This window comes from Eucalyptus grandis, chromosome 3 (genome assembly GCF_016545825.1).
Source record: "Eucalyptus grandis isolate ANBG69807.140 chromosome 3, ASM1654582v1, whole genome shotgun sequence".
NCBI classification, from domain to species: domain Eukaryota; kingdom Viridiplantae; phylum Streptophyta; class Magnoliopsida; order Myrtales; family Myrtaceae; genus Eucalyptus; species Eucalyptus grandis.
The window spans coordinates 16292945-16310376 of record NC_052614.1 but is presented as its reverse complement, the minus strand read 5'-3'; the positions used below and the strand labels follow the sequence as shown (position 1 = coordinate 16310376).

The 17432-nt window shown below is 38.2% G+C and overlaps 1 protein-coding gene across 1 annotated transcript; it reads right to left on the bottom strand.

Moving 5' to 3' along the window:
* Nucleotides 1-3605: 3605 nt before the first annotated feature.
* Nucleotides 3606-6929, bottom strand: LOC104439100 (receptor-like serine/threonine-protein kinase SD1-8). Its single transcript, XM_039309363.1, is given in 8 exon segments — nucleotides 3606-4033; nucleotides 4134-4284; nucleotides 4376-4613; nucleotides 4693-4903; nucleotides 5057-5283; nucleotides 5363-5470; nucleotides 5721-6741; nucleotides 6744-6929. Coding segments are annotated over 8 exon segments (2439 nt in total). The 3' UTR covers nucleotides 3606-3736.
* Between the last annotated feature and the right edge of the window lie 10503 nt (nucleotides 6930-17432).

The following is a 17432-nucleotide window of genomic DNA, read 5'->3' as shown; positions in this document are numbered from 1 at the left end:
TCACTAGTTCCATTTATGGAACCGGAAAGCTGGACCAATCCCTTTGGGATTCGGACCAAACCAAGCGGTCCAATCTGGTCTAGGCAATTTCTAATTTGGGCGGTCCAACATACTCACCCCTAATAATAAGAGTCTTTTTTGAAAGTTCGTTGGTACATGTGTGACAATGAGTGTCATGATTGTTCCACTTCCTATTTCCTTATATATCAAACCTATATACTCCTATAAACCTGCTACAACCTCCAACCATTGACACCTCTTCATTCCAGACTACCAACCCCCTGCAATTCCTCTCGGATTAACAATAACTAAATTTTGAAACTAGAGTTGCTGTTCCACTAGTATTTTAATTTTTATCTCCAAAAGAAACAAAGCATTGGACCTTTCACGAATAACTAAGGCTTTCAGAGCTTGTATTGTCATAAGTGTACCCAATCCATGGCAATTCCAACTTAAAATCTTCATTTGTACTTCAATGGCTTATTAGGACTAGTTATTAAAGTCCATTCCTTTGCACCTTCCACAATCTCAATAAGAGTACCAAGTAATTGGGTGTCATCAAGAGCATTTCAACAAGTATTATAAACTCCATAAGGATCACATGTTCCCTAAATGGTAGCTGGAGCCTAGAGTCTTATGTCCTTTCTTACTCTTTTTCAGAGCCCCTTGGGCCTTTTTTAAGATCAAGTCCAAGAAATGGCTTAATACCCTTAAAAAAAAAAAAACCCAAATTTTAGGTTTAGTCCCAATTCTACCACTTTAAACTTATTTTTGTTTCACAAAAACCCTCACACTTTAGGTTATATTCCATTTTACTCTATGTTTTTTTATCTCATAAAAAAACACATAACGTTTACTTGAGTTCCAGATCTACCTCTTTTAACCTTCTGCCCAAATTTCTCTTGATAATCGAGAGATGAAAAAACTTATGAGTGTCATTCGAGCATTGAGCATCCTAAGTGCGAGCTCTTTGACTGCAAGAGAAGAAAGACTCCCAAGCACAAGAAATTGATAATAAGGCCAAAATTGTAGATCCTCAAGTAAGATGGAAGGACAACTCTCATAAGAGCAATGCCAATTCTAATTGCTCTACTTTTTACCTAAATTTCAAATCCAAGAAGATGTTGATGGGGTTGATGTGGAAATTTATCTCCAAAAGGCGTCTTCTTAGATTTGAAATTTTGGAGAAAACTAAAGAATTAATGTGGAAATGCCACATCATTAAGGGCTATGTTAGATGGAGTATTAACAGATCTGGATTTGAGATTCAAATAAAAGTTGATAGTTTTTACAAGACAAAGAAAGAGATAAAGTACATCGAAAGTCTTAAAACCTTTTGTGAAAGTACAATCAAATCCTAAAATTTTCAAAAGTGCAACAAAGTTTTTAAACTTTCAAAACATGCATTTTCATGACAAATTTTATAACTTAATTGTAATTTTTAAAATTTTTAAAACTCCGTTGCACTTGCACGACAAATTTTTGAATTTACAGTGTACTTATTCAAAAAAAAAAGGATAGAATTAGAATTGGACCTCAAGTCAATGGTTCTTTATGAGTAAAAATAATAATTTTATGGTAGAATTGGACTGGACCTAAAGTTGAGGATCTTTTTAGGTTATTAGACTCAAGGAAGGAGACTCATGGAGCAGGAAATGATATGCAATCCCAGCTCTTTCAGTAATTCCCAATTCTAGTCTCGAAGCTCCTCTGTAATCATGGGTTTGGATGTGACATTTTGCTTTTGCTCCTCTCCCCTTTGTATACCCCAAAAACATTATTACCTCTTGGCACTATCAACTCCATATGGGTGGAATGAGCAGGGCCATTTCATCCATATTTAGATCAGGGATTCGCCTCCCATAATATGCTTTTTAATATGGGTTAGGTACACGCACTTCCGTTTCACGCCAGTGGTCGAATCTCCCCTCTTTATTCTCCTTTAGCCTTGACTCCTCAAATGGCACCATCTTGTAATTGGTAAGTGTAATGACCAATTTTCCTGCAAGGGTAGCAAAAATGCAGGAGTTTCTCATATTTGAAATTAACGCACAACTTCTTTCGCGCGCGCTAATATGCAGGGATGTGTTGAGGTAAGGTAAGTTTGTGTGTGACGTCTGTGTAGGTTGCCTCTGAGTAAATTTGCGTCCTAATCAAGGTTTAGGGTTTTGACTCACTGAGATTTATCTCACTCGATCGTGGTTAACCATTTTTCAAGTCTTTAGCATGGAGATACATCATGTCCATTTTGGGATGCCATGGCACATGGATTCTGAGTCTACTTTCTTCCCTATTCTCGGGACCACCTAGACCCGTGAGTTAGTGGTGACCATGATTTGGGCCGACGAGAGCCTCCTCACTTGGCGCCTCTTCGATTCAAAGCGTGGTTCATTAACGAGCCTAACGGGGCTCAGGAGGGTCCTTTGCAAGGACCGTCAAAACCGAGGATGGGGAGGTAGCTCACCCCATGGATATCGACATCCCAGATGGTGTCGTGGAGGACCCAGCACCAGAGTCGGAGGGATCCGAGATGTAGGTCGGTTAAGACTTCTTTTTGGAGACCGACTTGTGTATATAGACCTATAGGGCTAACTTGGCATATATATAAAGTGTGGTTTCTAAAAAGGCGTTAGCATGTTTTACTATCCCTGTGTTGATTGTTGGCCGGGTGTTTATTTAATTCACTTTCGCATGTGCTTAATTGAAAGATAAAAAGAATGAGTCGGTGACCCATCCTAGGAATGTCACATTTTCAATTGACTGCCGAGAGATGAGCGCGTGCCTGGGATTCGGGGCATGACAATATTAGTCAGTCATTAGAACTCAGGGACGAGTAGCTGATAGTTAAGAAATGATCAATGGTTGAAAGCTGCAAGTGAGGAACAAGAAAGTCCAAAGCAGAGCAGCTGCAGTATTTCTGAAAAAGTTCTGAATTTGAAGAACAAATTATGCATCAGTGATACAAGGCTTTCGCATTAAGACAAGCTCTGTTGCTCATCAGACAGAAACTCAGTTTTGCTGTAGAAATAGATTCCAAAATCTGGCACCACCATCAGTAGAACAAGATCACTACCTAATGGAAATTAGAATTTAATCTGAGATATTATCAACGACGAGAGACTATTCTCTGGTGGATTAACTTTCTTTCCACAGTAGGGAAACCAACAGTTTAGAACCTGTTGCTTCCGGAAATGTTTAGATTTACCTCCAGGTGATTGCCCGAAGAAATTCCACAATCATTAAAGCATAGTATGTGAGGCTCAACTCTCTTTGATTTGACTATATCATGGTTCAATCCTCAAAGATTAAAGATCCAGTTTGCTGTTAATGAAAATTGTATATCACTGGCATATTAACCCCAAAGGAAAAGGGAATATGTTTTACAATTTTAGTAGCTAAAATTTGTTGCTGGCATCGAATGCAACAACAAGAGGAACAAATTCTCCATTTAGGTTGATCCAAAGAAGTGGAAATGGATTATTCAATCAAATTCATGATCTCTGAAAATTAAAGGAAAAACTCATCCACTATGAGGCTTACAAGAAGCTAGTGAAATTCAGGATCACTGTGCAAAATAATCAGGATCCTGTTTATCTGACAGATAAAAGAATTGTATAAAATTATAGCTGAGATATTTAAAAGAATGATCTACTCTCACTTTACATGTGAAGTCAAGAATTCACAAATTAATAGAATATCATAGCTGCGAGACCTGTTGACGTGGTATCTACGGTTGCTATCTAGCTTCTAGGACAGAGTAGCTTACATCATTAGTCGAACAATCTTGCTGATGAAGTGAATTACAAGAATCAATATGGGCTGAGAAGGCTGGCTTCTTTGGTCGGGGCAGATCCGCATTTTCGTTGCTTAATACAGTAACAATATCTGACATTGAGGGTCTATTTTCTGGGCGTTCTTGCACACAGAGCAAAGCAATGTGGAGGCATACCAACAGTTTGCTGACCGACGATGTGTCAGCCACCACTGGATCAATTAACTCTATGCCACGGCTGCTACACCAGAGCTCCCAAGCCTATAAGCGGACAGTTTAGAACTAGTTCAGTACTTCAATCGGGACGCTAAATAATAGGAGATTTGGATAAGAGACTCATAAGAAGAATGCAACCACTTACATATTCAAGGAGGTTTAGAGAGTGATCTAGACTGGAAAAAGTTGTGTTTCTTCGGCCACTGACGATTTCAAGCATGATGACTCCAAAGCTGAATACATCAGACATGGTAGAGAAAAGCCCATGTACAGCATACTCTGGAGACATATAGCCGCTGCTCACAAAAAAAAAAAGAATGGAAAACAGTTAAAACATATCGGAAAACATGTGCCATCAAAGTTTACACGTGTATGAGAGAGACTTACTAGGTTCCAACAACTTTATTCGTCCTGCCCCTCACTTCGTTCTCTCCAAAAATTCTTGCCATCCCGAAATCTGATATTTTTGGGTTCATGTCATCATCTAGCAATATGTTGCTGGTTTTCAAATCTCGATGTATGATCCTTAGCCTAGAATACTTGTGTAAGTAAAGAAGCCCTTGAACTATCCCTTCAATTATAGAAACTCGTTTCCTCAAGTCCAGCAGTTGCTTCTTGTTAGGATCTGTAATTTAACTCATGAGTGACCGAAAAAATGAATGTGGAACTATAAATCTATAATGGCATTGCCTTGATCCGGTTACATACCGAAAGAAAGGAATCCAAGCTTTTGTTTGCCATGTACTCATAGATCAAAATCTTTTCCTCCCTTTCTATGCAACAACCCAACAACTTCACGAGATTTCTGTGTTGAAGCTTGGATATTAATTGAACCTCATTTTTGAACTCCTCTATTCCTTGTCCGGATTTCCTAGAAAGTCTTTTTACTGCGAATTCATGCCCCAGCAACGTGCCCTGCAAAAGTTTTTAGAGGAATGTCGATAATCAAGCTTCCCATCATAATGAGAGTCAGGACTTCGTAAAACTGCTTCAGGAAGAGAGATACAATGAACCGAAAATAAATAATAAACCGACAAGTTACCAAGTGTCCTTTGGTTGGCAAACTACCTTGTAAACAGGCCCAAAACCACCCTCTCCAAGTTTATTTGCTGGGGAGAAATTATTTGTAGATGTTGTGACACAAGAGAAACTGAGAATCGGGAGCTCGTGATCCCTCTTTCTGACAGAATCAAGTCTACTCGTGCTGTTGCTGGAACCTCGTGCTGAACCCAGTTGTTGAAGAAACAGCTCCAAACTTCGATTTGTGCTGGTCCGATTCTCCTTCCATGCTGCTACTTGAGAATCAAACCGACAATTTAGGCTAAGAAGACAAATATATTATGAATTTGCTAAGGCTCAGATCTTAATCAGTACCTAGCCAGGTGGAGCATTTCCCTCTTGATATGAACATTGCCACGAAAATTACCAATATAACCACAGGAATGATTCCAATCACCCAGAGCAGCCTCTTTTTCCCAGAACCTGAAAATAGAAGCATCTCATTTTTCTGCACCGGAAGCTATATGAAAAATTGAAGGGGTGTGCTACAATAACATTTAAACAGAAAGATGAACGCTTAATATTGTACATGCGAGAGAAATTAACGCCAATATGCAAACAAAAAAATCTACTTCAGACAGGTAAGTGGAAAATTATGGGTCAGAATTATTTGTTGTTTTCTTGACATAATTTTGACAGTCGGCACTCTTTCAAGAACTAATATGAGACCTACCCGATCTCCTCGGATCTTGATCGGCTGTTTTGGTAGCATTCCCACGGATGAATATAGTGGCATTCCCTTGGCCAATGTGATCCACAATAGAGCTAATGTCCTCATAATAAAACACGCATCCAGTCCCATCATCACGATAAGAAGCAAAACCAGTGCAAGAGCAATTGGTTCTGCACATGATTTCGCAGTCGCTAATACCCAGATGATCTGATTCATTGAACGCAGTAGGATTCAGCATCGCCCCTTCTATCTTAGAAAAGTTATTACCGTTGCCACAGGACAACGGCTGCTCAATGAAGCAGTTAGTTGCACCGGATGAGGAAATATTCTCGCAAATTGGACTATACACCATCGATATCTCCTTCCCGATCATAGTGAAAGCTTGAATTTCCCCCAAAGGCGTCAACACAAACCAGGAGATGCTATCATTCCTCCTATTGGTAAAAGTGAAATATATCTCATCACTGCTGTTCGCATAGCTGAAATTGTAGTCATCTAGCGAGCTGTTGTAGAGGAACTTGAATATGCGGCCATCCCAATACCCGATCTCCCGTGAGACCTCGGTGTGCCACACCCGGAGCTCGGTCTGGTTATTCTTATTCAGGCCGAGAGCAAAAGAACCGGTGGAAGGAACAGATGGAGTCTGCCACGAGACCAGGAATTGATCCCTCAACTTGTCTGTCCCTAAATTGAACCACCCAAGTCTCATCCCAGGCAACAACGTGTCACTTGGATAAAAGAAGCTTTCCCAGACAACGCTCTTGCTCTCTCCGTCCACAAGAACGAAATTGCCAGAATCGAGAAGCGTGGCATGCGTGCCGTTACTATTGGCAAGCATCACAGGATTGACCAACACCGGAATCAGCCTCCTGTCTTTGATCACCAGATTCCCATCGTACCTGATGGCGAGAACGCCCGAGGAATCCGGAATCGGATACTCTCTGTTGGCGACCCAGATGGATTTCTGGTAGGGGTCGTCCCGGAACCAAATGCCCAGGTAGTAGTTGGCGGAGGAGGAGCCCCGGTCTTGAAGAATCCGAGCTCAAACACTTGGTTGGGAGATATTAAGGTCTTGTTGCCACTAATGTCCTGACCAGGCAAGAGCGTGTCGGTTGCCGTCACAGACAAACAGAGCAAGAAGGAAGAAAAGAAGAGAAACGAATGGAGCCTCCCTAAGTTTCTTGGGAAAAAGAGCGACGCCGTGGCCATTTCTGAAAATGTTTGTCTTAGCGAAAAACATGGCACAGTTATAGACGAATTAACATTAGAGAGAGAGAGAGAGAGAGAGAGAGAGAGAGATATTGACGGGAGTGGCGAAAAGTAATATCTGAACAGGTAGTCAACCGGTCACAGCGGTTCAATGTCAGAAGAGACAAACAATTAGACTTGCCAGAAGTCTTTCCTTTCGGATGTCCTACTTGAGGTTTCCAAGCTGCAATCACGTCGGCCATTGAAAGCCCCTGCATTCTTTTTCCAAGAAGAAGCCGCCGTGATTGACGAACGACGAGGTCTCGAGTTCACAGCATCTTGACGGTGGGAGCTTGCGCGGCCCAGTTAAGAACTCGGGATCAAACGTCTCTACAGAAGGCTACCTTTCACTGAACTTCACGGGTAAATAGGTGAATTACTAATATTTTTTGCCAGTCTCTTATGCCGTCTGTTAAATTATGTCTCGAATTTGAAAGATTTACAAAACGCGATTGCTTAGATGAGGAAGTTTGTGAGACTTCATGAAGATTTTAAAAAAAAAAAAAAGAGCAAAGTTGATTCATTATGTGCCGGAGGCAAATTAGGTCATATATGTGGGGGCCCAAAGTCAAAGTTTTGACTTTGGGCACACTTTATATATATAAAATAAAAGGAAAATAAGGGTTTCACTTTTACCTGCAGGGGAAACCTAATCCACATTGAAATTAAAGGGTGGAGTCTCTGCCCGTGAAGCCAAAAAGCTGGTGGGCCCAGGTCAAATATTTGATCTTTGGGCACATTCATAGTAATAGAAACGAATTCCCCCTTTGGGCGTGCGCGGGGCGGCTAAAAGCCCTACAAGAGTTAAAGAAAAAAAAAGAAGCCGTACGAAAGAATACGCAAAGCCGCGTGAAGCCTTGATTTAGAACTGTACGTATGCATACCAAAGACGAACGCTAGAGTTTTTATTTTGATGTACGGAAAGCATATTTTTTTTTTTTTTAAGCTTAAACGCACGGTGATTTTGTAGCGTGAATTTATGTCCAAGTGAGTTATTTATTTATAAACACTTTGAGTTTGAGGTTAAATATAGGTGTGAGAAACACTCGGCATATAAGTGATTGTAAACTCTGATTCTCGTGAATTATTTCTTCTTGCTTTCTCCCATGGACGTAAGTACCGATATTCAGATCGAACCACGTAAATTTTTGGTGTCCTTATTATTTCTCATTTATTTTTTTTAGTGATTTCACGTTGACGTAAATTGCAAGATCCTGTCGGTTCGCGTACTATATTCCAACATCGTCCGTTTCTCAAATTTTCCTCCAAATTTGACTTTGCTTCAAAGTATACTAAGCTTAATCACTTCAACTTAATAACCCCATTAAGTTGTTGTTTGTTTCTCCAAATTTCTCCCAACTTATCTCTCGTTATTATTAAGTTCGAGTTTCAATCACGTATCATCCCATTTTCATTTAGCAATGTTATGGATATGTTGAAATTATGGGTGACCAGTTTCAAGATGGGCGGTTTTCAACCTAGTTCTCGGCCTAGAACTAGGAAACAACCTTGTGACTATTGGAACCAAAAACCGAACTAGTCGGTTCCACTTTTGTTTCGGTTCTACCGAAACTGACTCATCTTCAAGTCTCCTATAGGAGCATCAAGAAGGTTCGTGCTTTTCCTAAAATCGATCGGCAGCGCTAGTGATGATGGTGAATTAGTAACTGTGAGTCCGCGATTGTCAATAAACAAATCAAAGGCGTATATCCAAAATAGCATATATGGCAGATTTGATTAACTAATTAGAGAAATCGCTAGTCCATTTGAACAACGAAGGAAGAAGGACTGTGCGCGGGATGTTTGTCTTTGTGCGTGGTTGTTAATATTTGTATTTTGGGTAAAACAAAGGTTCAACTTGGGAATGGGAACTAGATGAAACCAATTCTCAAGTAGATCTAACAATTTCGACCTTGGAATCAAGAAGTGAATTGGACCTAGGGTGGTTCTAGGATCTCGAAACTCGAAACCAAACTGGTTCTCCCTTGATCCGACCTTGAACTTGTTAGTCCAAGCCAATTCGATTCTGTTTGAGGGTTAAAACTATCACACCACATATCCTGTAAGAATAGGGAAATGACATAGCCATCTTTCCACCCAGAGAACATAGCCTTAAACACAAAACTAATATTAAAATGTCTATATCCAATTATCTCAACTCAAGTCATATTCGAAAAGCAATTACCAAAAGCTCCTTGCCAATAACACTCTCAACTCGATTGTTGCTAACTAAACAACTTGAAAAGATTTTAAAGGAATGGGATAAGCAAAACAGCTCTTTGAGTAGTGTATATTTCTTTTGAGCAGATCCAGTACTTATTATGCATATTTACAAAACCATAACAAAACTCATTTGATTCAAATCCACAGTATAGCATATCGACGAAATCAAAAATGGGATTCTTCTTTTTAACAGAACTTTTTACATATTAGAAATATTCATATAATTAGAAATGTCAAAGATTCAGTACATTGATCAATCTCACCAATTCACATATCATTGGTATATTCTATTGATTAATCTCATACCACATATCAATAATCTATTCCATCAATGCATCTCATCAAATCACACATTAATTGTCCATTCTATTGACCAATCTATTGCACAACATCAAACTATGGTCTAGACAACGCTTGGACACAAGGTGGTCAAGATTCCACCCTTAGCAAGATCTCCATCTATTATCAATCGGTAGCTCGGCCTAAAAAGATTTCCTAAAACCAATATGCATCAAAGAAACCCCTAACCAAGTTCACAGTAATAATAAGTATCAAATTATTCTCCAACATCAAAATTCTAATCCATAATCAACCTCATAATCAAAATACATTTTAACAAACGAAAACATATATCCTTTAATAAATCGATGATTTTCTAGAAAACCAAATCCAGAATCAATATCATAAATAGTTTTCACTGTACCAAACATATACCCTTTCACAAGATAATGCACTTCATAAATGAGGTACACAAATCAATAAATATAATGATTTTGTAATCCCTATTATGAACCTTGCCCTAGCCTAGTGAGGCTTCGGCGAGGTCGCTAGACCTTTCCTAGCCGATCACTGGCCATTGTTGGCAACTAGCTAGAGAAGAAGAGGGAAGGAAAAAAGATAAAAAGAAAAATATATAATAAAAATATCAAAAATTAAAAAGAAATTCTAAATCACAAAAAACTTTTAAGGGTCACACCAAACGTATTTCTATTCTAGGAATAGAAATTTTGGGCAATTACCAAACGCCTTAAAATGCTCAAAAACTTATCAATGAAGCAAAATAAAAATAATCATTCTTGAGCAAAAATTATTCTTAAAAACAGAATGATTACCAAACGCACCTTAAACATCCAAATGCTCCAAAAAATGCTTGGATAAGCTTGTCCGTTGTACAACTAATATGGAGTTATCTTAAATGAATAGTAACAATGGGTAGTTTTTTATGCCTCAGATGATGAAAATGAGAATTGTTGATTTGACTAATCCGTTAACTAAGTTGTGTTTGACCTGCTTAGTCAGAGTGAGTCATCTCAATAAAAAGCAAAGTTAGTGGGAAATGGTTCTTTAAAACTTATTCCTTCCTTGACCATTTTATAGATAGGAACATGAGAGCTGACCGAGCAAATTCTGTGGACAGCGATTGTTCTCCATCGACTCCCGGTCAAGTTTGGTAGTTGACTGATCAAATATCTGAATAACTCAGCGATGAAATAATTCCTCTATTCTAGTAACTTCTTGGAAGAACATGAGAATTAAATAAGATTGACATTTGATGTCATCGATGAGGAGACTTATTCAAAACTTTGATCTTGACTATGTCTTAGAATTAAACTATTTGACTTCTGCTCGATCTCTCTATGAGAAGTGAGAGATATTCGAGTCACGTTTCTCTCACTTCTGATGCCATGTTCGGCTCAAACTGTGATGAGTATTACGTCAAGTTCGAATAATGTAGGGTGCTTTTGTGTTAAGAATCAAGAGCTCGCGAGGGTTTCACTATATCATAATCGCATTGAAGCCATTACATCTATCCATTATAAGACTTGCGTGAAATTTTTAATATACATGCACAAATTTGAGATTTCAAATCAAACGGTTCTAGATTTAAAATGTCAAGTACCAGCCCTTAAAACTAACATATTAATAGGTGTTACTTCATGACTTAAACTTTGATCTAGCGTGTATAGATTAAAATATTAAAGTATGTAATTTCGGTCATCTCCTTTATTATCAGGAAAATAAATTTTATACAGAAATTACATTTTATCTCCTTGAACTTTCAGAGTTGGTGCACTCACGACACTAGAAATTGCAGAGATGCATTTTACTACCATCGATTTTGAATTTTTGCAATAGTCTGTGTTATAGCCAAACTCCGAAAATATTATTTAACATCATTTTCATTAAACAACACCTGTCACGTCTAACTTCTGGTTTGTGTTTTTTTTTTTTTTTAAATTGAAGTTATTGCTCGATAATAACTTTCACTCATCGGGTATACATATAATTAAAATAACTATGAACTAATTAACATAACATACAGGTCATATTTAATAGTAATGTTTAAAAATTAAAAAGTGCATCGAATGTGGAATACATTATTCGTTATGTATATTTAATAGTAGGTCATATTTCATAGTAATGTTTAAATATAAAAAAAGTGCATCGAATGTAGAATACATTATTTGTTACGTATATAATTGAAGGGCAAGATAAAAATGAGAAAATTACAGAAAAAAAAAAAGCAATACTATTATTGTCCCTGAATTTGAATTAATAAAAGGGTTAATACCCTAAAAAACCAAAAACCGGTACACTTGTGACAAATTTACCTTTTGTTAGTTTCTATTAAATTTTATTGTGAATGACACGTGATAGTTGACCAGTATATCAGTTTGGGATTTTACTCTCTGTTTGTCATAATTTATAATTTTTTTGATTTTTTTTGTAGTATTAATCCAATTTAACTAAGGGTATATTTGTCACGAATATACCAATTTAGGATTTTTGGTGGTTGAATAAATTATTTTTGGGATAAATTTGTCATAAATGTATCAGTTTGGAGTTTTTTATGATCGGTCAAGGTAGATTTATCATAAGTGTACCAATTTAGGGTTTTTCATTGTCAAAAAAATAGTTTAGAGTAAATTTGTCACAAGCGTACCAATTTGGGGTTTTTCAGGGTATTAACCCTTAATAAAATGACAACATTGAACATTTTCACATCGTTCAAGGACTATTTTGGACATGGGCAATCAATAAATTATTCCAGGATCACATTACACAAAATAAATTATAAGTTTAAGAATTAGATTACATATTGAATTAAAGTTTATAGGCTATTTATGTCATTATTCTTTACATTTAAAAAAAAAAACCATATCTATAAAAACGTCTGGTGAACCTAGTGATATTGGCTTGTTCCCGACCCGGGGTAAAGCTTCTCAATCTTTTCTAAACACAACCAACGTCGGGTACACAATGTGCACCCAGAATGCAGTGGCTGGTAAATTAAAGGATTGAAAGATTCAACTTCATACGTCAATTTGTACATGCAGAGATCATCAGTCAATTAATTGTAGGAAAACGACACGAGATTTTGCAGTGGATTCTTATAATCTGTCGGTCCAGTTGACCCACGTGCGAAGAAAATAAAGTCGCATTCGCCTCCATCTACAGATTTGGAAAAAGAAAAATTGAAACTATACGTCTCAGCTCAGTTTTTCTCTTGGGCATATATAACAGGGCAAGCTGCTTCTACCTTTGAATTTACGCTATTTAAATGGTTGAGATCATCGATCCAAGCCCGACTCGACCCGAATAAACTCTTGACAGAATGGCAAATTGGCTGTAATTTGAGCTAGGAGAAAATGTGGAGCCAACGAGGAAAAAGTTGGCAAAATGTGGATGCAAGAACGGCATCCTGGTTCCTGGTGTTTGGGGTTTCAAAACCAATGTGTTGGATCCCATGGTAGAGCTGAAGGATGATCTATTTGCAGTAAATTCCATGCGCGATCACTAAACTATAATGGATCTTGCAATCATGTCATTAAACTTTCGATTGAATCATCCAGTGGAGTGAATTTTGGTTTTTATGCGATTGATACACTTTCACTTTGAAATCCTATTAAGGGCTTGTTAGGTAACGTGCTAAGTAGTATATGATCCTATTTTTTTACTCCACGGAACAAAAAAAAAAAACAAAAATCCGTTTAATAACTTTTTTGTTTTCAAGAACAAATTTTCCCTTGAATAGATTTGGAACAGAATCAAAAGAAAAAAAATACTTCTTTATTCCCGATAACAACTCAAAAATCGAGTCTTTTTTTTTTTTTTTTATTTTCTTTTGTTCTTTTTTCCTTTGCTTCTTCTTCTTTCTCTTGCCAATGGTTGGCGAGGACAAACCTCATTGATAGTTGGTAGTGACTAGCCAAACAAGGGTCAATGACCTCGCCAACAATTGGCCGAGGCTTAGCCTCGTCGAGCCACTATGAGGTCGGCATCGCTCGACCATGGTGAGGGAAACCTCACAATGGCTGGGCGAGCTCAACCTTGCCAAATCTAAGCGGGGCCAACCTTGCCCAACCAAGACGAGGTTGCCAGCCCTCATCTAGCTAGTCCACCAACTACGGCTAAGGCCAATGACCAGCTTAAGAAGAAGAAATGAAAAAAAAAAAAAAAAAAGGAAAAAAAGAAGAAAAATTTTAATAAAATTATTTAAAAATTAAAAAAATTCTAATTTACAAAAGAATTTAAGGTCATACCAAATTCATTTCCATTTCAAGAATAAAAATTTTGAATAGTTCCAAACACCTTAAAATGCTCAGAAACTTGTTTAGAGAATAGAATCAGAAAAAAAAAAATTTCTAATCAGAATTTGTTACTGAAATATAATTATTACCAAACCAACCCAAATGTCCAGCGAAGTTCCCACTAGGTAGATAGTGAAGTGGCATCTAGCAAATTGGCCACGTGTTTGCCGCATCAGCGTTCGTCAAAAAACAGGCCACATTCTGTCCAAAGTTCATCAATTGCCAAAAAAAAAAAAAGAAAAAAGGAACTTTTGTTTGTTAAGTGATAGAAATCAAAATTTTAATAGTCCGATTATAAATCTACTGAAGTTCAGCGACCACCCATTAAGGTATTTTGTGCAACTGCGGAGAATAATACTTTGTCGTTGACCGTGACCGGATGCGAAGCCTTTGTAGTCACACTATGTTATGATGTCCAATTTTACTGAAAGCTTCCAAGTTCATTCGCAGCTGCGAAACTGTTGTTAAATGTCTAGGAGTCTGATTCAGCAGCGCCGTTACTGTGACCTGGGGTGCAGTAATTGAACCCAGTCGACTTAAACAGGAAAGGAACAGCTCGAGGCTTTCGTTTGTGCCGATCCGCTACACCTTCCACGCTGCTACGACAGACACAAACGACTACTTTAAGCAGACAACAACCAAATTGTCGCGGTCTGACACTTCTTGAGCGAACTGACTGGAAAGCTATTCCCGTCGCAGCGGAATCATTTTTGTAGACTGGCCTACACTCAATTCACATTTTATTCCTGGTCATCTCAATTACAGCCATGAAGGTGCCACACAGACCAGGAAATACTATAGTCTATAACTTCTGCCGTCAGCAGAACCAAAATATTTCTTGTCGTCATTCGACAAGTTAAGTTGTATTATGCAGATCGAATGAGCTGCTGAAGAGGACCCTGCATTGACGGCCGGCTCACTAACCTGCGCGCCCAGAGCTTGGCCTCCGATTAGTGTTTCCCAGGAGAAAATGTATCAGATTATAAATTGAGCTTCCTCGGAAAGTGGTCTCTCCTTCCACCAGAACAAAACCAAGGCTAGACTATTAGGTCGTACGTGTACCTTTCAAGAAATCAAGATTAAACAAGCCCTATTCTACTAGCTTATTGGCGGCATGTAGGTGGTGGCAGCCCGCCAAATGACCATGGCCGATGCAAAGGGCTAAAATTTACCCAGAAGCATAATTTCATAACTCAAAGTGGGCATTATTGCCCTGAAAAGATATGATGTCATCTCATAAAAGAATTATTCGCCGGAAAGAAAAGTGATTCTAGCTGATCAATTCTACTTACTTTGCCATACCAGAAAGTAAGGGAAATATTGTTACAGGCGCTTGCTTTCCGGCCAAAACATATGCATGTGACCCTTGTTGACCACGCCTCGTTCCACAAAAGTCAAGATAAGATATTTATTTATGAAGGAATGAAGGAGTTTTGGTTATTTTTTTATAGACGCCTTTGATTCAGCCTGATTCTGATCCTTGGTGTTCTCTCTATCGGGTGAGAATAAGACCCAACTTAGAGTGTGGCACCGTGACAAGGTTTCGAGACTGATCAGGTACTATGATGGTTGGAGATTCAGGTTCTTGTTTAACAGCTCACTCGATGACAGTAAGTTCACTTTTGTGTCTAGCACTACTGAGATTTACTTTACTTCTGCTGCCAAGGGAAATTGACAGTTTTTGTTGGTTCGTTATGGCCCCATCAGGGGAAATTCAGGCTTTCACAATGATTGGGAAGGAAATTTCAGTAGTGTATAGTCCGATACGTGCAAATACTTCATCTAGCAATGCGGCTGACCGTTATATCAAGAAGCCACTCTTATATGCATACGTAGTAACTTTTCGAGGGTAGAAAGAAATTTGCCAATTCTAATGCTTTCAATAAATCCAATGGTCTGGGCACAGGTGACTCTGAAATAATTTGCCAGAGTAATTGCTCCTGCACTGCTTTTGCTTCGTATCGTGATGACGGCACTGGATGTCAGTTTTACTACAGAGATATAGAGTTCGCTGTGGGTAAATCCAGCCATCAGAACACCACCATGTTTATTCATAGGAATTTCACTAAAACAGCTTATCAGCTTCCAAGGAATTCTGGTAGGTTCGATAACTTACTTCATAATGTCGGTCTGCATGGTTTTTTGTATTTTGTCATAAACTTCAAGTAGCTATGTGAATTTCTAAAACAAGAAATACAAGATCATTATTTGGAATTTTGTTGAATAGCTTGGCCTAAATAAGTAAATGAATGATGAAACACTGATGCTTACATCCCGTATTCTTGGCCTCCGTTAGTCACATTTATCTATCAAAATCCATGACTAGATTGATCCGCCAATTGTAATGGAATTGAAACTTCAAAACAAAAGAATGTTTGATTATAGTATGTTTATGGACTTTGCCTGAACATGTAATGAATAAGTTTCATTTTCAGTCATTGGAAAAGAGGCTTCTCTGGCTGATAATAACCATTCCTCTAGTTGTATTTGTCATTTCAGCCTTCCTCGTTATCTCAAGATGGAAAAGCTACACCTTCATAGGTACTGAATCTACTCATAAGCAAAATATTGGTTCTTTTCTTTCTTTTTCTTTTTTTCTTTCTTTTGACCCATTTCTCTCTGAACTGCTTGATTCTTGAAGCAACATGGAATGTGAAAGAAACAGACACGAAAAGGAGACTGGAGTTGCTCCTGATCCAACTGGGCTCTGATGTCTCAATGGAAAATCAAGACAAGCGCACTAGTAAGCCAAAATCTGTCGCAAAGAGAGATCACGAGTTACCGATTTTCAGCTTTTCTTGCGTATCAGTGGCCAGGAATAATTTTTCTCCAGCAAATGAATTGGGCGAGGGTGGTTTTGGGCCTGTTTATAAGGTTATTCGGGAATGAGTGGATACTTTTTCTTTTCATTGTATTGATCCTTTCCTTCTCAAGTAGAAACATAAAATTTCCTAATTCATGTTTTACAGTGTTCCACATGCGATATCTTAGACTAAATGGCCTAGTGTTTAATGCAGGGTATATTGTTGGGGCATGAAATTGCTGTGAAAGGACTTTCTAGGAAGTCTGGACAAGGGCCAGAGGAGTCCAAGAATGAGGTTCAGTAAAGTTTCAAAGCTCCAGCACAGAAATCTTGTCAGATTGCTAGGTTGTTGCATCGGGAGAGGAAAAAATCCTGATCTACGAGTACATGGCCAACATAAGCTTGGATTCCTTTCTTTTCGGCATTTGATAAAAACTTTTCTGATCAGTTGACGCCAGCAATCATGCGTCCGTTGGATTTAAACTGCTGGTGCAGATCCTCACAAAACTGCTTCTGGAGTGGAAGAGACGTGTATATATCATCGAAGGATAACTCAAAACCTTCTTTATCTGCACCAGTATTCTAGATTAAGGATATCCATCATGATCTGAAGACCAGCACCATTTTGTAGGATAAAGGCATGAACCCAAAAATATAAATATCAGACTTCGGGATGGTGAGAATTTTTGGAGAGAATGAAGTGCGGGCAAAGACCACTAGGGTTGTCAGGACATAGTAAGTCTCTTAAGACAAACAAACAGCATGTTCTTCGTGTATTTCAATTAATTAATTGTTTTGGTGCAGAAGTTATATGTCTCCAGAATATGCTGTGCATGGCCTTCTCTC